This window comes from Theropithecus gelada, chromosome 5, assembly GCF_003255815.1.
Source record: "Theropithecus gelada isolate Dixy chromosome 5, Tgel_1.0, whole genome shotgun sequence".
Taxonomy (NCBI): Eukaryota; Metazoa; Chordata; class Mammalia; order Primates; family Cercopithecidae; genus Theropithecus; species Theropithecus gelada.
This window is the reverse complement of record NC_037672.1, coordinates 148672571-148695762: the sequence shown is the minus strand read 5'-3', so window position 1 is coordinate 148695762 and position 23192 is coordinate 148672571. Positions and strand designations below refer to the sequence as shown.

The window sequence follows — 23192 nt, the reverse complement described above, 5'->3', positions numbered from 1 at the left end:
CCCAGAGAACCAGAGATAATGCCTGTTGAAGGGCCAAGTTGCATATTCAGCGAGGATGTCAGTGTGTGGGAGAAGCATTTGTTCAGCCTGCGGTTCTGAGAGGAACTGTGTATTGTGTTCCCATAGGTTCTCAACAGGAGGTGTGTAGAAGCGGCGGTGATGACAGGCCTGGCTCTGAACTGCCACATAAACAAGAAGTCCTTGTTTGACAGGAAGCACTACTTCTATGCAGACCTCCCTGTAAGTACACTTTGTGATACACCCCACTGCAAGTTCTCAGAGCTGGGCCAGCCCTGCTGTGGGGGGTCGGAGCAAGGGAAAGGGGCTGTGCCTCTCATGCTTTCAGCCAGCACTGTGTCCATCCCAGCGGGAAGTTCTGCCCAGCCCTGATGCAGGCAGGTGCCCCTGATGTTTACTAGATTGGATGCAATTGTCCTGATTGCTGACTTCTTGCTTACCTCATGCTTCTGGTGGCTCGCTCATAATTGCACAGGGAGTAGAAGCCAGTGTTCGCAGGCTCAGCCTGCCCGTGGTATTTGGTGCTAATTGCTTGTTAGTACAAAAGCTAAGCCTCTGGCTGATGCAACAGTAAATGCATACTGTAGCTCTGTCGGCAGAGCGAGGGCGTCTCGCTTTTAAGTTGAAGTTCCCAATAATAGGGCTGTCTCCTTTGGAGACATTTCTGTCATCTCACAAGGAGCAAGTAAGTGGACAATAGTAAGCGGAAACATGAACCAGAAACCTGGACCAAGAACAGTAATTGGCTGAGCAGTACACTCCATACTGACCCGCTTTTTTCTGAAAATTAAAAAGTTTTTTTCTTTAAGCCACACCATGTGAGTGAGAGCCAATTTTTCATACCATCGAACTGGAACAAAACTGAAATGTTGAATGGGTTTCCCAAAATAATGTTTCATTTGGTCTGATTCAGAAAAACAACAGTGACGATATTGTTTTACCTCATTCTCCTTGAACTGAAGATTGGGGGGAGCTGTTTTTTAGTGGGTGAGGGCATGAGTAGAATTAAATAAAAAATACAAGTAAGACTGCGTTCTCCAGGGGCTGCTGCTTTTCCCCTCTGGCCTCCAGCCTCTCAGCAAGTCTACTGTTTGGTAGGGCAGAAAGAATTAAACCACCTTTCTTTATCTTTTAAGAGTGACAGACAGTTTGGTTGAGGTGGGAGATTTAGTAATAATATGACTAAAATGAGATGTTTTGGTCATCTGTGGCTTTCTGGTCTTTCTGGCCCAGATCGTTCAAATAATCTAGAGTTTCATGGGACATACTCATATAATAAAGCATTTGTTGTTTATCTGAAATTCAGATTTAACTGGGTATCTTATATTTTATCCAACAACCTACACAGAGCTTAGTTTTACAAATTGAGACTTCTCGCCTCAGCATAGAAAACAGGTTAGCCTTTTGCAGGATTCTCCAAGTGTGGTCCCCAGGGCACTAACATCAGTATCTCCTGGGAACCGGTAAGAAATAGAAATCTTCAGGCCCCACCCTCGACCTACTGAGTTGGAAACCTTTGCGGTAGGGCCAAGCAGTCTGTCTTTTGACAAGCACAGTAGTATTTCTGATGCAGTTAAAGTTCTTAAACTGCTGGCTGGCCAAGTGGTGAAAGACACGGATTTTGGAGCCTGACCACCTGAATTCAGACGTTGACACTGATGCTCACTAGCTCTGTATGTGACTATGGGCAGGGTCCTGATCCCTCCGTGCCTTGTTCTTCCTTCCAAGGGTGGTTGTGGAATTAACTGAGTGGAACACAGTGAGAGCAGCGCCTGGGACCTAGAAAATGCCACAGATGCCTTTGCTCTTATTCTCTGTTCTTCTCCAGTTCTCCTCATTGACCTGCTATCTCTTTAGTGCGTGTTGGTGCCTCTGTGCATTTGAAAGTAATTCTTCCTTTCCACTTAGAAGCAGGTGAGGGATCCTTGCAGGATCCCATCAGTGCTTTAGTAGCATGTGCCTTCCGTTAACGGAGGGGGAGTGGCACAGCATTTTCTGGCTGGAGGAGCTAGGGAAGTTGGGTCAGGGAGGGCAGCTGCCATGATTGATTCCTTTAAAAAGCGGAAACAAAACAAGCTTAAACACACACTAGCAACTGCTGTTGGCCGTGTGGAGAGTAGATGGCAAAATGCTTAGCCAGCATTCCGAATAAGGAGGGTTTGCCAGGAGCCTGGTAATGAGATGCAGAGTTTAGGCTAATGAGCTGGATGGAAACAATAAATTCTTTTCTTAGGGGTCCCTGACAATGATATTATTGTTATTCCCCAGTACAGCACTTTAGTGAGGGTGATGGGCTGAATTCGTGTTGTTTATTGTGTTGTTATCAGGAGTGGAGGATTTGGGGAGGGTGAAGGGGTAATGGCAGGGGCAGAAGAGACCAGGTTCAATGATGGCTGCAATGCAGCGACTAATTTTTTTCTCCTTTTCCTTTTTTTTCTTGTTACTGTTTTTGCTTTAAGAAGGCCTGTCTTTGTGTGACATTGTAAAAGGGATAGTAAACTGAATCCCAGCTTTTATGTGTGGACCAGTGACTGTGTGTACCCTATGTTTGTGTGCAGGCAGGCTACCAAATTACCCAGCAGAGGCTCCCAATTGCTGTGAATGGGAGCTTGACATACGGCGTCTGTGCAGGGAAGAAGCAGAGTCAGGTGATCCCCAAGACGGTGAGGATCAAGCAGATCCAGTTGGAGCAAGACAGTGGCAAAAGCCTCCACGACGACCTGAGGTCGCAGACGCTCATTGATTTGAACAGGGCAGGTAGACTTGGAGTGTTTTCATTACTTCTCCTTCCTACTTCAGTTCTTGGATTGCAGGCCCCTCGTTTCATAGTTAGAGTTTTCTTAAACAAATTGAGAAAGCAGTCACAGGAGCCTAACAGATGGAGACCAAAATATCAGCATTGGGATTGGCGTAGCTGACTAGCGAACATGGCTTGAACTGTAATTATTAGGCTTGCTAGTAACTCACCCTAAAGTTAGACAAACTTATCCACCTAGTCACAGACCCAGCAGCTGGATATTTTAAGCAGTCATTAAAAGAAGTGAAACAGTTAAAAATTAAAAAGTGGGGCCTAGGAGCCTACACTTGTAATGCTAGCAACTCAGGAGGCTGAGGTGGGAGGATCACTTGACACAGAGTTTGAGACCAGGCTGGGCAACATAGCAAGACCTACTCGCCAAAAAATTAACAGCCAGGTGTGGTGCCATACACCTGTAGTCCCAGATCTTCAGGAGGCTGAGGTGGGAGGATCACTTGAGCCCAGAAGTTCAGGGCTACAGTGAGCTATGATCATGCCACTGCACCCCAGCCTGGGCGACAGAGCAAGGCTCTGTCTCAAAAAAAAAAAAAAAAAAAAATGCTGGAAGGGAAGAGAAATGATTGAGAGGCTAGAACCACTCAGAGTCCATCAGTAAGGCAGGATTTTCCTGAAACTGAAGCCTAATTTTTCTGTTGGTGAAATTGGAGAACTGCAGTGAGGCTGACTCTGCCCCTCTTTGGTAGGCGTGGGCCTTCTGGAGGTGGTCCTGGAGCCCGACTTGTCCTGTGGAGAAGAGGCGGCAACAGCTGTCAGGGAGCTGCAGCTGATCCTTCAAGCCCTGGGGACCAGCCAGGCGAACATGGCAGGTAGAAGCCGCAGAAGCAGCCTTCTTGTTTCCCTCTCCCTTCCTGCCTCCTAGAACCTCTCTGACTTTAGTTTTATTTTCTGTCAGTTATATTGAGGTTGTTTGCAGCCATTTTTTTTCCCTTTTGCAACCCTGTTTTTTAGAATTTTCCTTGGATTCTTTGATGAGCCCGCAACCAAATATAAATGCATGACCAGCAACATTGCAGACACACCAAACCCTTAATGAAATAATGGTTTTGAACAGTTCAGTCTTTCTCAGGAAGAAGACACTGTGTTTATCAAGAACAGTTCTTAGTTAGTGAGTTCCGTATAGATAGCACTTTGTCATTAGTTGTCTCTTTTCCTTTGAGTCTGTTTCTTTTCTTTCATAGATTTTTCATCCATATACAGCGGAAGCCAAATTATGTTGACTGTAAGCCAAGATTATGCAAACTTTACCCTGAGATAAAATCTTAATTAAATTCAGTGGAAATACAGTAGGAAACTAAAACAAATAAAAGAAACACTTGCACCCTTGGGACCAGACTGCACATTTGAAGCATTTGCAAATTGCATATAAAGATCATAGGTTTTGGTCACACTCGATTTCCTCATGACTCTAGATGTCCTTTGCCCTGGCCTCGTACTGCTTTGCTCTCCCATAAGTCCCTAAAGGGTAGCTCTGCCATCGTTTTCTCCTGTACTCTGTTCCTAGGGACTTTTTTAAAACTTCTGCCACCCTCAGAGCACGCCCTGATGGAGAGGAGACAAAATATAGGTTCTGAATCTACAATTGCATTTTTCCATAGCACGGTACAATGGTCACAGCAGGTGCCCAGGAAATGCCGTTGGTGATGATGTTCATCTCTGTGCTGTCTGATAATACTATTTACCAAGCTTAGCATGTCACATAATGTATTTGCACATTACAGGGGAACTTCTGGATTTGTAATGCCACATTTGTCATATAGAATGTGTAACAAGGAGCAAATTATAACATCAGAGCCCTGGTACATGTTGAATCTGAGGAGAGAACTTGCTTATTTGCTATTTTCTGTAAGCTAAAGACTGGAAAAACACAGCCACATGAGTTTGAGTGGCATAAAGGTTAGCTGCCTACAAGTTTCTTTACAGAGACAACGGTCTCTTTTAGAGTAAGAGAATTCTCAATTTTAGATTTATTGCTCATGCCACTTTTTTTTTTTAATCCACAGAACACAAATGAAATATGGGCAAGTTGGATGGTTATCCATTTATGCTCCAAGTGTTGATTGCTTTAAGAAAGTTTTTATTATCCCATTCTTCTTCAAAGTAACTGTGATTCCTACCAACCCTATGGGATCATAAATAGGCCACCTGTTAGCTGAGACATAGTCCCATCTGGGTCCTTGCCAAGAGATAAACCGTAGTGGCAAGAACTCATCAGTCAGTGACAGCTGAGAGTGTTCATTAAATCTCATTTGTTGTGACATTTTTTGTTTCTTTTAAATACAAATCCAGCAGCTCTTAGCACAGCAGCCGAGAGGCTTTGGTTGTTCTAAAGTTCTGTGGGAGCTGAGGTCTGCCTGGAGTCTGCAGGGAGCCAACTCCTTGGTGCTGTGAGCATTTTATCAGCCCCCTCTCCTTTGCTCATCCTTCCGTCCCTCCCGCCACCCCTTTAGGACTAGTGTGTTGGCCTTGGAGCCTGCAGCTCAGGAGCTGAGGGCCACCCTGAAGAAGTGACACTGAAGACTGGTGGACACCCAGGGTGCTGTGGAATGAAGCCTAATTGCTTCTGGGCTGTGGTTCAGTGAGTTCCTGATAGTTTTGCTGATGAGCATAGAACAACTCAGCCCAGGTTCCAAGTCATTTCCTTCTCAGTGGACAGCCTTTTGCCCCTGTTGAGGAGATGCCCAAAGTATTAATAGTTTGTTAAGTTGAATGTTTACAGAAGTAGACATGCTAAGTGTTTCAGCGATAATAATATCTACCAGTTGGGACATTTAATATGTGCTCCTCAGTTCGCTAGGCATTTTTAAATTAATTTATCATCTCATTTAAATTTTAATGACGTTGCTGAGAAGTAGGTGCTAGTGTTTGCCTGTTGCAGGTGAGGAAACTGAGGCTGAGAGAGGTGGGGATTATTTGCCCAAGGCTCAGAAGAAGTAACGGAGCTGGGACTTGAGCCCAGGTGTGTCTGGGTCCAAGAGCCATTTCTCTAAGCACAGCATCATACCACTTCCCTAGTGGCAGCCATGGCAGTGTCGTGACAACATCACAGATACTGACTTAAGAGAGGCAGGATAGCAAGGCAGGGTGCCAAGGGCTGCCAGGTCCCGGATCTGGCTTGGAATCCTGTCCTACAACTTCTAGCTATAGGTGTCCAGGCTTTGATTTCTCTGAGCCTCACTTTCCACACTTAAAAAACATGGCCGCAAATAATTTTGTGCAGAAAGGGAAAAGAAGAAACCAAAGAGGAAAAGAAGTCATCAAGGCCATCTGATAGAGTTGCGGCAGCTGGCTGAGAGGAATTACTTTGTGGGAGAAAACGTAGAATTCCAGTTTGGATAGGTTATGTTTGAAAGGCCTCGGGAATAGCTCGGTGGCTTTGTCACCAAAACCAACAGTCCCCAACCGTTTTAGCTCCCGGGACTGGTTTCGTGGAAGACAATTTTTCCATGGACTTGGGGGACCGAAGGTAGGGTGGTTTCAGGATGATTCAAGTGCATTGCATTGATTGTGCACTTTATTTCTATTATTACATTGTAATATATAATGAAATAATTATACTCACCATAATGTAGAATCACTGGGAGTGCTGAGCTGGTTTACCTGCAACTAAATGGTCCCTTATCTGGGGGTGATAGACAGTGACAGATTATTAGATGTTAGATTATCATAAGGAGCAAAAGCCTAGATCCCTCTCCTGCACAGTTCACAATGGGGGTCGTGCTCCTATGAGAATGTAATGCCATGGCTGATCTGACAGGAGGCGGAGCTCAGATGGTGATGCGAGGGATAAGGAGCAGCTGTCAATACAGATGAAGCTTGGCTCTCTTGCTCACCACTCACCTACTGACCTCCTGCTGTGCCTCCTGGTTCCTAACAGGCCACAGACCAGGACCTGTGCATGGCCCCCGGGTTGGGGACTTCTGACTAAAGCTGTATTACAATGAATGTACTAATGTCAAGATGTGTACTAATGAATGTACTAATGTCTAGAAAACTTAGGACAGGGCCTCGAAAATAGCCTGTGCTGGGTACATGTTCAGTGCTCTTATTAACAGTAACAAGTAGTAATACTTTTATGGAATGACCACTCATCTAGATGAATGAGCTTTGTAAAATATGTTCAATAAAATTTGGTCACTTTTTTTTGGTCAAACCTTGTTATTTTCAGCGATCAGAACGAGATAGCTTAACAGACCTTCCCCACCACATCTTTGGGCCCCTGCTATTTGCAGAAACAGTTTTCTATCTTGATGTTATATTTCTGTTGTGTGAATGTGTCTTAAAGAAAACTACGAAACTGCAGTTTATCACTGTGCTCAGTGGTATAGTTTTTTTAGTTTTGCTGTTATAAATCTCGACTTCTAGAAGGTAGAAATTGAGCCTGATGCCATTCTCATGATGTGTGAATGAAGGCTCTCCCTCAGTGGTGCAGAATGCATTGAAGCAAACCTAACTAGTAAAGCTTTTGTGCACTTGAGGCAATTTAACTTAATTTGTTTAAAAGGTATTTTGTCTTCACTAGATAGCACGTCTTTTGTTAATGTTTGATACTGCATTTGAATCCAGGCTAGCGAACTCTCTTTCAACACTGCAGGATACTAAATGATTCCTCTCAGGTATTTATGGAGTGTAGTCTTCTCTGGGAGAGACTGAAACTCATGCTTTTATTCCTCTTCCAAATTAGAATTCTAAATTGTGAAAGATGCTTTCATTTTTAAAAGCAGGCGAGGTCCAATTCATGGTTCCCTGAGTTCAAAAAAAGTTGTCTCCCAAGTATTGCAGTTTGGTTCGATGGAGCTCAGCACACTTTGGAAGTTTTCCTTTGAGCTTAATGGGCCTTTCAGAGGATTCCAACTGCAGATTAGTCCTATTCAGACGGAACTGTGGAACTTACCGGGAACCTACTGTGAGACAGAAACCAATCTGCTTACTCATTGCTCAGGAAAATGCCAGCGTTCTGGCATGCGTCGCTCAATAAGATTTCATTTATTCAACAGTCACCAAGTGCCAGACCCAACTCTAGGTTCCGCAGGAGGCATTGTTCCTGCCACATGGATCTTACGTTCAGGAGGGTGACAAATACATTAACAAATAAAACAAAATAATTACAGCAACAAATGCTTCAAGGAAATAAATGGGGTGCCATACTACAGAGTCACATTGGAAGGTAACAGTGTCGTTTTTTAAAGGCCCCTCAGAGGAGGTGACATTTATTTAAAACCTGAAGAATGATTCAAGGCTCAGGCAGCATAGAACCAGGAGACGAGCATTCCAGAAAGCAGCTGAGGCCAGGGCCCTGGTGAGAGGCTGGGGAAGGGCCCTGAGGTAAGCAAGGTAGCACAAGGCCACTGTGCCAGAAGCAGAAGGAGCAGTTGCATCAGGTGACACTGTAAAGGCGGGCAAGGGGTAGATCAGAGATAATGGCAGGAAGTTTAGCTCTCAACCCAGGTGCAGTGGTAATCACTGAAAGGCTTTTAAGCAAGGGAAAGACATAGTCTGATGAATGTTTTAGAAAACCGCTCTGGCTGCTCTGTGGGAAGTGGATTTCAGATGAGTAAGAGTGGAAGCCAGGAGACCAGTTAAGAAGCTTTTGCAATAGTTCAGATGGAAGACGATGCTGTTTTGAACAGCACTGGTGGCAGTGAAGATGAAGATGGAGAGACGGGGAGACGGGGAGACGTACAAGATGGTTTTTAGAAATAGGCTGTGTGGAAGGTAAGAGACAGGAAGAAAGCACAAATGACTTTAGGGAAGTTGGAGGAGCTAGGTGGTGGTGCTGTTTACTGAAACTGGAAGATGAGATCGAGAATGTCTTTGTGCAGGGGCAAATCAGGATTTCCTTTTGGAAACTGAGCTGCCTGTGAGACCTCCAAGTGGAGGTGTCAAATAGATACCGGAGCTGTAAGTGTGGGGCTCAGAGAGGTCTGGGCTGGAGAGACAAATGTAGGCATCCTCAGCACGAGGTGGTATTTAAAACTGTATCCGCCCACCCGGAGAGTCTAGATAAGGAAGGGGGTCCTGGGTTTGGATGGGAAGGAAGGCATCAGCAAGTGAAATGGAAACAAAGCATCCAGAGGAGGAAAACTGGGAGCAAAAGGCGACAGAAGCTGAGCTAGGAAGTACTTCACGAAGGAAGGATCGGTTGGCGTGTCACATGCTGCTGAGGTGTCCAGTAGGTGAAGACAAGGGTGTACTGTGTCCACCAGATGTGGCAGCCAGGAGACTGTTGGTGACTCTGACAAGGGCATTTTTAGAGAGATGGGGAGAGAAGCCAGGCTGATGTGGGTTTAGGAATAAATGGGAAGTGAAATAGTGGAGACAGTATATGCAACAAACAAAACTTGTGTAAGAGGCTTTGCTGAAAAGGAAACCAGAGAAACATAGCTGAGTGACTGATAGAGTGAGAACTGGGTTCAAGGGAATAGGTTTTGGGGTTCTTGTTTGTTCATTTAATGAGAAATACTATTGCATATGTATATGTCAGATGGAATGCTGAGAAAGAGTAATGACTGGTATGGGAGAGAAGGGATAACTGAGAGTGATGCCCTTGAGAAGGCAAGTGGGGGTTAAAATCTGGCCCAGCCCTCAGGGGCCTTCCACTCTGGTCTTAAAGATGGAGGCCAGTGCACAGTAGACTATGGTCACATACTAAATTGTGTAGTATAGATTATGAGTATTCTGATAGTTTAGGGGACCCACCAGTGCAGGCCAGCTTGCTGAGGAGGGCTTCTAGGAGGAGGCGGTAACACTCCAGTGAAGCCTTGAGGGATGAGGAGAAGGACAGTAGCTCTGATAAAGAGAGCGTGCTGGTGGAGCGGACAGGGATGTGTATGCAGAGGGCTGCCCTGATTGGTGGAGATCTTTCTTCCGGAATGAGCAGTGGGAACATACGGGTTGTGTCAACCGAAATCAGAGGAGAGCTGTGGAACGCCAAGCAGAGGAGCCCAGGTGATCCGGTAGGAGCTGTCTGTGCTGTTGAGTAAACAGCAGGAATGATGAACCCAGACTGTAGCAGTATGAAAGTCACAGCCACATTGCCAGCCCCTGGACAAGGAGGGAACTGTGTTAAGAGTCAGGATGTGATCTTATAACCTAAGCCTGAAGCTCGGAGACCTCAGGCGAGGGACCTTGGGCAAGGGTGGTAGCGACGGAAATGGAAAGGCCGTGACAGACATGAGGGATATTTGGCAGCTTCCAAACTGGTAGGGGCTAGTTGCCAGTTTGGATATAAGGGGCAAATAAAACAGAGAAGTAGAAGATGACCTCAGGGTTCCTAGACGGAGAGTCTCAGGATGTCAGGAGTAGTTGGGACTGCCTGAGATGCAGATACACACAACTTGTCAAAAAAGGGATTAAAAATAAGGGGCTACAGAATTCTTGTAAAAATGTTGAGAAGACAGTGCTGGAGAGAGAGTAATGTCTGAGCTAAGAGGCATCTTTTCCCTGTCAGCATGGGTGGCAACTGGGTGAACCCTTCCCTTTCTCTGAGAATGAGTGGCGAGGTGTCAGCCACCGGCTGCTGGTGACCTCCAGCTTGGTATAGGCTGCACCGCCCAGCACTGGGAGAATGACAGAGAACCAGTTCCTTTTCATGACATGGAATTCATTTTGACTACTTTATTATTTTAATATGCTTTTGCTTTGGAATCTTGGGAAATGAATTTATTCAGCCCATCAAGACACTCAGGTTTGGCAGATTACTTTTTAATTTAAAAACTTAACTAGGAAAATAAAATCCAGCGTTTTGTCTTCTCACTCTGTTCTCTTTTAAATGTTGTAAATGAAACGGGGAATAGAGAATCTGAGCTTTACTTTGTAGGGTGCCAAATGTGATTCTTTCTTACCTACATCTATTTGTCTTGAAATTTCTCTCTCTCTCTCTCTCTCTCTCTTTCTCAAGAGCCTTTTAGTCCTCCCCACACACTGCCTGTTTCTTTAGGGCTTGTTGCTCCTAATCTGAGGGGCCTCCAGGGTCAAAGAAGGTCCTCCCAGCATGGGGTCAGCACCTCTCTGAGTCCCACCACAGACTCCCGACTTTGTAACAGCGCTGCCTTTCTGCTGTGGCAAATCGTCAGGAAGGATTCGGAGTCATGTTTGTGGAAGGAGGAGATTATTACGGTACCTGGAGGAAGGAGGAGGGGGAAAAGCCCAGGTTTCAGTTCTTGCCGTTGAGCTGCAAATTCTCAAGGACTCTCCTCTAAATCTCCTGGAATCACTGTTAGAAATCCACATTCCATTGGAGAGCAGTGTAGGGTTATCAGATATATGAGGCCTTTCCTCCAACTCAGCTCTGACAGTTGGAAAAAAACTTCGGTATAAAACTGCAGAGTCAATCTCTATTTTAATAGTTTTGTTTTTCTTATTTAGCACAAAAACATTAGATCTCTCCAGCTGGCGTGTCTAAAACTTCTCTTTGGTATGTGCGCACACACACATCTGTATGTGCTCACATGTGCAGGCGCACACCGTAGATGCCTCAGGACTGTAACCCCTCTCGAGGGGCCAGAAGTACAGCCATGTACTTCAGAGCCTAACTCTGAAGTTAGGCTGCTGTAACTAAACAGCAGGTAGAGTTAGATGCTGCTTCCTTTGACACTTCCTGCCTTTAAAAGACCATGTCACCTCCAAGAATTTCTAAGGAGTTGTTTTTTTCTCTCCTTCCAGAGGGCCAGTTGAGAGTGGATGCCAATATATCCGTGCATCACCCTGGGGAGCCTTTGGGCGTTCGAACGGAAGTGAAGAATCTCAACAGCATCAGGTTCCTGGCCAAAGCCATAGGTGAATGCCAGCTGCTGCTCCTAGCGTCCTTCTTCCTATTGTTTCTCTCCTGCTGGGTAACAAACAACCCAGAAACGTAGGGGCTTATGCAAGAACTACTTTCGTTTTCACTGGCCCGTTCTGCTGGTCCTGCGTCAGCTCACTCATGTGGCTGTGGGAAACCAGGAGGCCAGCTGAAGCAGAGGGTCCATGGTAGTCTGTCTCACACCCTGGGGCCTTGATGCCGATGTCTACTAGGCTTCTCCATCCATGTGATCTTTCTTCATGCACTTGCCTGACCTTGGCTTTCTTATGAGGCAGTGGGAGCATTTCAGGAGGATGAAGGCAGAAGTGAGTCCTAAGCTGTAGAACTCACACAGTGTCACTTCCAGTGTATTCTGTTCAAAGTAGATTGAAGCCAGGCATAGTGGCTCATGCCTATAATCCCAGCACTTTGGGAAGCCAAGGTGGGTGGATTGCTTGAGGCCAGGAGTTCAAGACCACCTGGGCAACATAGCAAAACCCCATCTCTACAAAAAGTTAAAAATTTAGCCAGGCATGGTGGTGTGCACCTGTAGTCCCAGCTACTCAGGAGGCTGAGGAGGGAGGATCACTTGAGTCCAGGAGTTTGAGGTCATAGTGAGCTGTGATCGCGCCACAGCACCCTAGCCTGGGCGACAGAGCAAGACTCTATCTCTGAGAAAAAAAAAAAGAAAATTACATTGAATTCAAAGCAGACTTGAGGGGAAATTAGACTCTACCTGTTTATCAGAGGATCCACAGAAGATCATGGCTATGTTTTACTATTTTCTACCTTCTTTCTGACTGGCCTGAGATTTATAAGGGCATGGTTGTTCATTTTAGATTGACCGTGGCTTGACCTAAGTGGTCATTATGTTTTCCTGCTTTTTATATTCTTTTTAACTGCTAGGTTATGTGCCCATGCAGTCAAAGAGTAGTCTTTCTGGAGCACACACTGTGGGTATTTCATTGATGATAAATGTATAATAATTAAAATAGTTTAGCAGGATAAATATCTGGGCAATCCCATAGATATAGGTAACTGTGAATTCAAGGGGAGGACCTCAGAGTACTAAAAAGATTTTTTAAAACCAAAGCTATCTAGAGAGGAAGAAGGAGGGATGGAGTTTGAAGTGCACCGCTTCAAGAGTGCACAGAGACCAAGACAACTGAGTTTGTTGCCAAAGTTTTGCTGTAGCCAGAATGTTTAATAGAGCCCTGGTCTTGTCAAGAAAATATTAGAAACAGTACAGAAAAGATGATTCTAGTCTTGTGTTAAACCTTATTGTCCTGAACCTCAAGTGAATCAACCAGCCTCAATGAAGACAGTCTTCAGGAAAAAGGCATTAAAGTGGTCAAAGGGATAGCTTATGGGAGCAGAGAGGGAAGGGGTAGGCTCCCACATGAAGGCAGACTAAAGATGGTGAACTGTTCTGCCTCCAGAAAGGGACATAACCCATGTTCCCAAAGCCGGGAAAGGTTTGAGTCAGGGAAAACCCTTATAAGCCAAGTTGGTGGGAAGCGTGGAAGAAATGGAGGAAATGCAGGTAGTAGTGGGCTGGGACCCGTTATTTTAAGAGTTGGTGATAGTAACCTAAAAAAAGCAGCCAGATTTTAGGTAGAGTCATCTACAAGTTATGAAGGAGACCCCGGCATCTTTTTGTCTGTCCCTAGGCTTCTCCTGTCCTATGAAGAACTCTTTGGAGGACCAGTCTGAGGGAGAACTCTCCCTGTGGTCTGACTCAGAGTGGAAGAGCCAAAGCTTTACTACTATGGGTTCAATTCTCCAAGTCTGTGATTCTTTCCACCACCTTTTTCTCCCGGTGTCAGGCCATTTAGCCATCATCTCGTGTCAACCAAAGAGATCACTGGAGCTGGGGAGAGATGGGCAGCAAAAACTGACATGTGTTGGTGTTGCTGCCTCTTAGCAGCTCGGATAAAGGGTTTAGGTTTGGGCAAGGGAAGGTAGTACATGGTGGGAAGGAGAGTTAAGGTGGAGGCTCAAGATATTTTCATAAAGAAGCTTAGCAGGCTGGACTCAGTGGCTCATGCCTGGCCTGTAATCCCAGCACTTCGGGAGGCCAAAGCAGGAGGATTGCTTGAGGCCAAGAGATTGAGACTAACCTGGAAAACATAGTGAGACCCCCATCTCTAAAAAAAAAAAAAAAAGGCAGCAGCAGCAGCTTAGCAATTGTGATTGTGTTTTAGATCCCCACAGCCTCCCTCATTCCATGGATCTTAATCATTCAGGGCCGTGGGTCCCGCTGTAAAGAATGCGAATGCTGGACCCTCTCTCCAAAACCTGCACATATGCACACAACCCACACTTTGTGTATAATTTTGGGGGTACCAGAGCCTTTGAAGCCCATCCCAGGCTTCCAGGGTAAGAACCCTTGGTAGGCAGCAATCTCAGACCTAGATATTGGGCCCAGCCCCACTTCTGCCAAGTCACGTCATCTGCATGGGGTTGCGTAATGATCTCTCTGAACCTGAATTGTCTCAACACGGAGGGAGCCTGCCTTCCTAAGGCCCTTTCCAGCACCAGTATTCTGTGATGGCAGTGAGAGGGAAATACAGCATGTAAGGGAAAGATAATTATAAACAATCTTCTTGATTTTTTTTTTACTTAAAGATTGAGAAAGGTTGTTTCTAATTATTGCTTGACTAGATGAAAGGTATAATCAAAATATGATGCTAAATTAGTGTGTTTTTCCTAGACTATGAAATTCAGAGGCAAATCAATGAACTTGAGAATGGAGGTGAAATTCTGAACGAAACACGCTCATTTCATTACCAGCTGGGGTGAGTTCGCATTGCTGAGCGTCCTGACCACAGCCAGGCGGGGTGCGAGAGGGCTGGGCTCAGCCGCTGGCCAGCCATGTGACCGTGAAGGAGGCACTTAGCTTCTCCACTCTTAGGTTTCCTCAAAAAAAAAAAAAAAGATCATTCTGTACATTTTGCTTTCTTTATGATTTTTTTTTTTAATGTATTCACTTAAGGTTTTCCCATGGAAGGCCACAGAGTTCAATTTTGCCTGTGTCCCTTATTGGTAGGGGAGCCCTTCCCTGCATACAGGCTGGCCAGTACTGCTTGCAATGTTTAATGTTTTCTTATTTAACTATTGCAGGTGCACCATGTCAATGAGAGACAAAGAAGGAAAACAGGACTACAGGTGGTTACTCCTTATGGCAAAATACTGCTATATATCGGGGGCTGGGGCGTATTTCAAGTTCATTTAAAGTTCAACGTAATGATCCTGAACAATTTTGAGAAACCACTTTTTGTCATTGTTGTTACATGATGGGACATCTGGACTTCCTCTTCGATATGCATACTGAGATAAGTACTAGTTTCTTGATTTGGTAGCCTCAGAGTGCCTTGTTTGACTGATTCAGCTTTTGGAAGAACTTGTTCATCCACTTTTGTGTCGAAGTTGTCATAGTTGAGCTAAGAGGATGGCAGTTGAGGTTGGGGTCTAGGCTCTTCTTATTCTTGTGTTCAATAACCGATTCAGTACTATGCTGAATGAAGCTCCTTGAGAAGAAACAAGAAAAGAGATGTTGATAGCATATGTTGATGGTAGTTCCCTTGAACCTCACATGATGCTGTTTCATGATAAATTAAGTTGAACTACTTAATATGAGACCCACAAATAAAGCTGATACTAAGAACAGGCATAAGATAAATTGAAACTTTTATTTTTTTTCTCATTGAGTTTAGCAGGTTGAAGTTTTAAGCAACAAAGTTGTGAGATCAGCCACCTTTCCTTTGTGAAGGGCAGAAAGATGCAAGTGTAGCTGTTGTTATCAGTGAGAATCAAAATTAGCATGCTTATGTGGGAAAGAAGAAACTCATAAACCCTTCCCGTGAACCTCACCCCAAGAACTCCCATTGTGTGTCTGCTAGAGTCAAAATTATTTTAATTAACCGTGAACTTCCCGGGTGAGTCTGTTCTCCCAGGAGCCCACTTTATTCCTGAGTGTTGCTCTCTGCCCTGTTGGTGTGCCTTCCCCTAAGTGTGGAGTCTGGCTTTCCATCCGCCCGTGGCTTCAGTGTGATGCCTCCAATGATAATGAGCTGCAGGAACTTCCCGTGGATTTCCTCTTGCCTTCAGAAGCCAGACTAACTCACAGAAGAGATCTGGCAGTGAAGCGATGGGTAGTGTGTGCTTCGAATCCATTCCCTCCGAACCACCACTTCTTCTGAATACCCTGCTTTTTTTACATAAGCCGTTTGACAAAAATGGGCAGAGAGAAACCATTAGTGCTGGACAAGAACAGAGGGAGGGACATCTTGTTTCATAAGATTACATGCGATGGTGCAGCTTTCACATTTAAAAAAATTAATTCCTTTCATTTTTTAGAGCAGTTTTAGCTTTACAGTAAAATTGAATGGAAAGTCCAAAGTTCTCAGGTACTCTCCCTCCCCACTCTACCCCCAGAGTCTCCTGTTATGTGACACAGTAATGCAAGATGCTCATTTGTTACAATGATGAAACCAATATTCACACTTCCGTGTTGGCTAGAGTCCATGGTTTACACTAGGGTTCCCTGTTGTGTGGCACATTGCGTGGGGTTTGACATATGCACAATGACATGCATCCACCATCGTGTCGCACCGAGAAAGACGTTGCACTGCCTCGCTATGCCCTGTGCTCCACCTCTTCATCCCTCCCTCCCTCTCCTCCAGCTGTCATATTTTATTTAGGCAAAATATATTCATTTCTTCTATTTCTCAAGGATAAATTTTTTTCCTTTCTTTTTTTATTTATGTAAATGCTGCTAAAAATAGTAGAAATGTTGAAATGGGGTAAGTCACCTTTCCTTCTGATAAGCAAATTGTTCTCATTCGGTCCTATTTTTTCCAGCCTGTGTCTTTATGAAGACATAGTCCTGCGTGCATATGGATGCTTCTGTCAACAGTGGATCATGTATGCTGCAGGAGTCCCATGAGATTATCACATGGCATTTTTACTGTCCCTTTCTTGTTCAGACATGCTTAGATACACCAATGCTATTGTGTTACAGTTGCCTACAGGATTTGGGACACTCAGTAGCCTTGGAGCAGTAGGCTGTTCCACATGGCCTATGTGTAGTAGGCTGTACCATCCGGGTTCATGTGAGTGCACTCTGTGATGGTCCCATGACAAAATCACCTAACGACACATCTCTACAAACACATCCCCGTCATGAAGCAGCACACAACTGTGGACACAATTCCTGATGAACTGTGGAATGAATTATGTATCCACAGTTACAAATCCCAGTGTGGCTTCAAGCCTGTGTTGTCCTTTCACTCATCTTATTTATAAGCATGGAGAGGGGTGGGTTTGGAGGTTTTGACACCGATGCAAAGGCTTCCCTGGGAAACAGAATTGACGTAATAGGACATTTGAAGATATTTGCAAGTAACGTGGCATCTAAACACAGAAACATTCATGTTACTGGGGTAGGTTTTGTTTTCTCATTAATCCAAGTACTCCAGATTCAGGTCCTGTCTGCTCTCCTCTGTCTGCCCAGGTTCATGCCAGAACCCAACCTGCCTCCTCTGGTGCTCTACGACGCCACATCTCTGCCCGCAGGTGCAGACCCACAGCAAGTGATCAATATTGACCAGATTCGGGAGACACTCCCGGAGCTCCCCAGCGTGACCCGAGAGAGGCTCGTCCAACAGTATGGGATGCTGCTGGAACACAGCTTCACTTTGCTGGTAGGTATCGATCGGATGCCAAGACGATCTCGGCTCAGCAGATGGGGCAGTGTCCTTCAGAGGCCTGCCACACACAGGCTGCCATGGGCTCTAAGTGGGGTGGGCATGTTTCTTAGGTTGTACCATAGATGCTACTGAGAAGAATAAGATGTAGAAACCTTTGCTCACTGCCCTGTATGGTAAATGCTCCTCATACAACCGGAAGATGAAACGCAATCTTGTGTTAGTCATTTCTTCTGCGTAGAAATGAACGCCTGCCCACAGCAGCTGTGGAGACTTCTTGAAGACCGTCCAGATGTTATGGATGAGCTTTTCCCATGTGTCTGAAGGACAAAAGAAAATCAGTATATAGGGTTTCGGGATGTCTAGCGGTGTCGAGCCGTGGCAGGGCTGGCAGGAGGTTGCGTTCCCAAAAGCCAGCCAGTTGTGTTGCCAATTTCAGAAGAAAACATTTATTCCACACGAAATGCTGAAAACTCTAACTAAAAGTATCAGTCCTTTGAGGCTTAAGGCTGCGTCTGACGGGGCCGGTGGAGAACTTGACACTGTCGAGATCTGCTTAGGGATTTTCCATCCTTTTCAGAGCTGCCTGGGGCTTTGTGGTTTTCTTTGTCATGGCAGCATTAAAGTGATGCAGCATCGGTGAGGGCAGCATTTTGTCACAGTTGTCGTCGTTTTGTCTGTTAGGAAGTGGGAAGTTTTGTTGCTGCCTCTTCCAGGGAATCAGTATATGCCACACTCATCTTTTGGGGCAGCAGAATCTGTGGGAACTCTGGATTTTTGCTTTTTGGATGGCCAATCATAACTACATTGGGATGCTGGAATATATGTATGTATGTCTATTTATACACTTCCAGTAACATCCTAGCATTTACAGTACAACGTAGGTAGTCAGATGCATGTTGAATGAATGATTCTGTCTTCATCATCCATAAATCAGCTACTTGGAGAAGCAGGGCTGCCGTTTGATCTTCTTCTTACCTTTCTGGCAATTGTATCACTGTCTTTTAAGTGCTTATTAGTGTATGTTGTTCAGCATCTTGAAGGCAAGGACTGCTTCATCTTCTCTGCTACTCAGCACAGATGAGCACAACATCAGCAGTGCTTAATGCCGCATTTTGACTATGACTCAGTCCGTCAGCATTCCGTACAGGGGAGCTCTTAACCTAAAGCCTCTTACAATTCATGTATTTTTCCTAGGTTGATGTAACAAAACTGTATTTCAGTCTTCCCCACCATCTTGACCACTTGAGTTTCCAACCCACTTGAAATAAACACTGAATTCTAGCCCTATCTTTTATTACTATTTGTGAAATTACACAGGAGATGGGAGGAAGGTACCAAGGCTACTCAGCCTCAAAGATTTAAGTTACCTCCCTCCACTCAGCAGGAGCCCAAGCCTACCCTTTGAGGTAGTGTATGATGAACCAAGAAATGGCCAAGGTTTCTTTGCTCAAAATGTGATTTCATAGAGAAATCCACTATAGATAACATTAATTTGTGTGTGTGTGTATATTAGCTGTATCCATAAGAGAGTGAAAGAAGCTTTCAGAATCTCCTCTCAAGAATACAGCTGTTTCTGTTCAAGGCACTGTATGAGAATCTGTGCCCCCTTCAGAGGGCATTTCCATAGGATTGTCACTCTCGGCCATTGATGAGGGGTAATGGGGACAGCGTCTGCCTCACCTCACTGAGCATAAGCTCTATGAGGGCAGGAACATTTTTGTGTTTGTGTTTGTGTCCTTGTCTTTATTCATGGGTCCTGCATGGTGCCCAAACCTAGTAGGCCTTAAATAGGTGTTTGCTAGGGGCTGGCAAATGAATGAGTCTATATTTTAATAGTTTAAAGGCCTGTATGGGGAAACCTACCTTCAGTTTTTAGTTCAGTTTTTTTGTTTTTTTGTTTTTTTTTTTTTTGAGACAGGGTCTCAACTCTCGCCCAGGCTGGAGTGCAGTGGCATGATCTCTGCTCACTGCATTTTCTGCCTCCCGGATTCAAGCCACCTCCCACCTCAGCCTCCCGAGTAGCTGGGATTCCAGGCATGTGCCACCACTCCTGGCTAATTTTTTGTATTTTTGGTAGAGATGGGGTTTTGCCATGTTGGCCAGGCTGGTTGAACTCCTGGTCTCAAGTGATCTGCCTGCCTCTGGCTCCCAAAGTGCTGGGATTACAGGTGTGAGCCACCACGCCCGGCCTAGTTCAGCACTTTTATTAGTATCTTCTGTGCAGCAGGTACTGAGACAGAAACAAAAGATGTTTTTTAAGATTTTTTTTTTTTTACTTCCAAGAATTTATACACACACACACACAAACACACACACACACACACACACACACACACACATACACACATACACTACAATAACCAGCCCCCAGGACAGATTACACTAGATAGATGAATAATGTAGGATCAGGGCCCACAAGAGGTAGTGGTTAACTTGGTTGGAAAAAAAAAAGGGTGAATTTTTTGGCCATTTTTGAAAGGACTTTTTTTGATACCTTAAAAACATGCTTATTTTTATGGCTTGCAGATAATGTACTGGGTGATTAGTATTTCTCCTTTAAAGGGCTAGTACTTGAAATTTCCAAGATAAGTGAGATTAGAATGAGATTGGAATGGAAAGAGAATGATTCAGACAAATTGTTTTCCTGAAATTAGGCAGCCTGAGCCCTTTATGACTTTGTAATCATTGGAAGCTGCGTTACTCATAACATACCCGAAAATGATATGTTCATGTTTTTTCCTGCCTTCATCAGAAACACAACAGATTGCTGAGAAGGGCAGATGCACAAATCTAATGAACCATCTTTCAATGTAAAGAGTGCCCAGGAGTATTCATTAAATAAATAGCAGTGGTGGAAGTGTGCTTTGCAGAGCTGCGACTCTGAGCTCTGTGTCTTCGGATTGCTTATTAAATTAAGCATCATGCACATGCCCACCCCCACGCACACCTCACCCACAAATGATGACAAACTTCAGAATTTAACTCCAGTCTTTAATTTACCTTGTCATTTTATCATGCAGTGAGCACCAAATTATTGTTCATATTACAGAACTCTAATGTTGTACTTTAGCGTCTACCACACACAATACCTGACACATAGTAGGTACTCCATGACTGGGTGGACAGATGGGTGAGTGAATGGGATGTTATCACAGCACACAGGAAAATCCTGGGAGAAGCAATGTTCCTGATAACAGCATCCCTGTTTCCAAAGGTCAGATATATAAACCATGCTTTGACGACCCAGAGAATCATGGGGTATCTTGCCCCACGTAAAACTTCAACCTATTTATCTAACCTTGCTTCTCTAGTTTATGTCAAGTTGCCTTGATTTCATATATATATATGAAATCGATTTCTTTTATATATGTATGAAGTCAATTTCCTGTGTGAGAAATCAAGGCAACTTGATTTTGTGCCTGTGTACGTGTATATATATATCAAGGCAACTTGACATAAGCTAGAGTAGCAAGGTTAGCTTTTCTCTATATATAAATTTGTATATATTATAAAATTATACACAAATATTTATGATTATAAAATTTATTATAATATAAATTTAGGGGCTACAAGTGCAATTTTGATACATAGATATATTGCATAGTGGAAAATCTGGACTTACAGTGTAACCGTCACCCAAATCATATACATTGTACTCAGTAAGTATTTGTCATCCCTTTTTCCCTTCCCACCCTTCCAAGTCTTCAGTGTCTGTTATTCCACACTCTGTGTCCCTGGGTACACATTATTTAGCTCCCACTTATAAGTGAGAACATGTGGTATTTGATTTTCTGTTTCAGTGTTGTTTCACTTAAAATAGTGGCCTCCAGTTCCATCCATGTTGTTGCAAAAGACATGATTCCATCTTTTTTATAGCTGAATAACATTTCATTGTGTAGATATACCACAACTTCTTTATCCAGTCATCCGTTGATGGACACTTACGTTGATTCCATATCTTCACTGTTGTGACTAGTGCTGTGATAAACATTTGCATGCAGGTATCTTTTTTAAATGATGATTTCTTTTCCTTTAGCTAGATGCCCAGTAGTGGGATTGCTGGATTGAATGGTAGCTCTATTTGTAGTTTTTTTGTTGTTGTTGTTGTTACTTAGTTTTTATTTCATAATCATAAACTTAACTAGTATTTGTAGTTCTTTAAGGAACCTCCATACTGTTTTCCATAGAGGCTGTACTAATTTACATTCCCAGCAACAGTATATAAGCATTTCCTTTTCTCTACATGACCTCATTTGTAAAGATTAAAGAATAGAAATGTTGAAGCTGAAATCCAGGCATTCGGATTCTGAAACACGAGAGATTCTAATAGCATAACAAGTTTTTCTCGGAGTCAATATATCAGTAGTCGTTATTATAATAGAATGATCAGAATTATATGCGGGTGCATTATTCTTAGCAAAATCCTCCCCATCTGGTATCCATGGGGCATTTCCTCCTAAACCCTGTGCTTGACTTCACTCAGAGAACACAAAAGCATTGTAGCCATTTGCCTAAGCAGCCTAGAAAAGGCTGCCTGCTTCTAGCATGCTCTGCAAGTCACATTGTACCACTTTTTAATCTATCCTTACAGCAACCCTCTGAGGCAGGGACTGCTGCTCTCCCCATTTACAAGTAGGGAAATGTAACCTCCCTGGTGCAGTAACTTCCCCAAGCCCATGTTGGAGCCACGTTCAGAGCATGCTGACTTCAAGGCCCAGTCTCTTCATTCCTAAGCCCTGCTGCCCGCTTGCTTATAAAATGTACTATAATGTCAAACAGAAATAATGTTTTTAGTTAATTGCTGTTGGTGGTCACTTTTGTTTCATTAGTGGAGAAAGTAGAGTTTTTACTTTTGTTAACGTTCATGCCACTAGCGTTTTGTTCTGCACAGTCACAGAACATAGATTCATTTAAAAGTTGTTACCACTCCTATTGGTTTTTAAGATGCCAGACTGCCCTGTAAATAAACATAAAGTGCCATCCACTAAATTTAGTGAAAATCAGTCAACGCCAATGAAAAGCAGAAATCATGTCTATTTCCCAAGTGGAAAAATAAAGTTAGAAGAAAAGTAATATAAGCTGTCCTCTGCAGCTTTATTTATTGTGTTTCTTAAACCTGCTGCTGGAGGCACTTGAGTCCTGTCTGAATCATTGGGAAGTTCCAGGCACAGTGACTCACACCTGTAATCCTAGCACTTTGGAAGGCCAAGGTAAGAGGATCCCTTTTGGCCAGGATTTCGAGACCAGTTTGGGCAACAACATAGTGAGACCCCTGTCTCTACAAAAAAAAAAATGTTTTTTAATTAGCTGACCATGGTGGCACACACCTGTAGTCCCAGCTACTTGGGAGGCTGAGGTGGGAGGATTGCTTGAGCCCAGGAATTTGAGGCTGTAGCAAGCTGTGGTCGTGCACTGCAGTACAACCTGGGCAACAGAGAGAGACCCTATCTCTAAAATTTAAAAAAAGAAAAAAGAATCTGAAAAGTGTCTCCACATAGGGCAGAGTTTGTGGCTTGATTTTGCCTGGTGCCTCCTGTCCTTCAAGCCTGGCACGTAATGGGTACTTGGTAGGAAGCAGAGATGAGCTCACAGGGCCCTGGCTGTGCATGAAGTCAGTAGATGGGAAGATCTGAAGCTCACCTGTGGGAGATTTCAGTGGAGGAAGCCAGGGCATCCCGAGTTGAGTGTTTTTTTGAGGGCCTGCCACCCTGACTACAGTGCCGGATGCTAGTTCCAAATGTCAGTGCTTCAGCTTTTCCACGTCTCTCCGGAGCAGCCCTACAGGGCATGGAGTTAAAACACTGACTCGGGGACAGACACCCTTGATTCCACATCTGACCTCTGACACTTTGGAGCTGGGAGGGCT

General features: G+C 44.2%; 1 protein-coding gene across 3 annotated transcripts in view; it reads left to right on the top strand.

Moving 5' to 3' along the window:
• GATB (glutamyl-tRNA amidotransferase subunit B) overlaps nt 1-23192 on the top strand; it is an 86599-nt gene that overhangs the window by 38378 nt on the left and 25029 nt on the right. For all 3 annotated transcript variants that reach the window (XM_025386174.1, XM_025386173.1, XM_025386172.1), the window contains exons 3-9: nt 127-240; nt 2577-2775; nt 3520-3642; nt 11498-11611; nt 14329-14413; nt 14739-14783; nt 17131-17320. In XM_025386174.1, coding sequence (XP_025241959.1) covers nt 127-240; nt 2577-2775; nt 3520-3642; nt 11498-11611; nt 14329-14413; nt 14739-14783; nt 17131-17320 — 870 coding nt within the window. The remainder of the gene's footprint in view (nt 1-126; nt 241-2576; nt 2776-3519; nt 3643-11497; nt 11612-14328; nt 14414-14738; nt 14784-17130; nt 17321-23192) is intronic.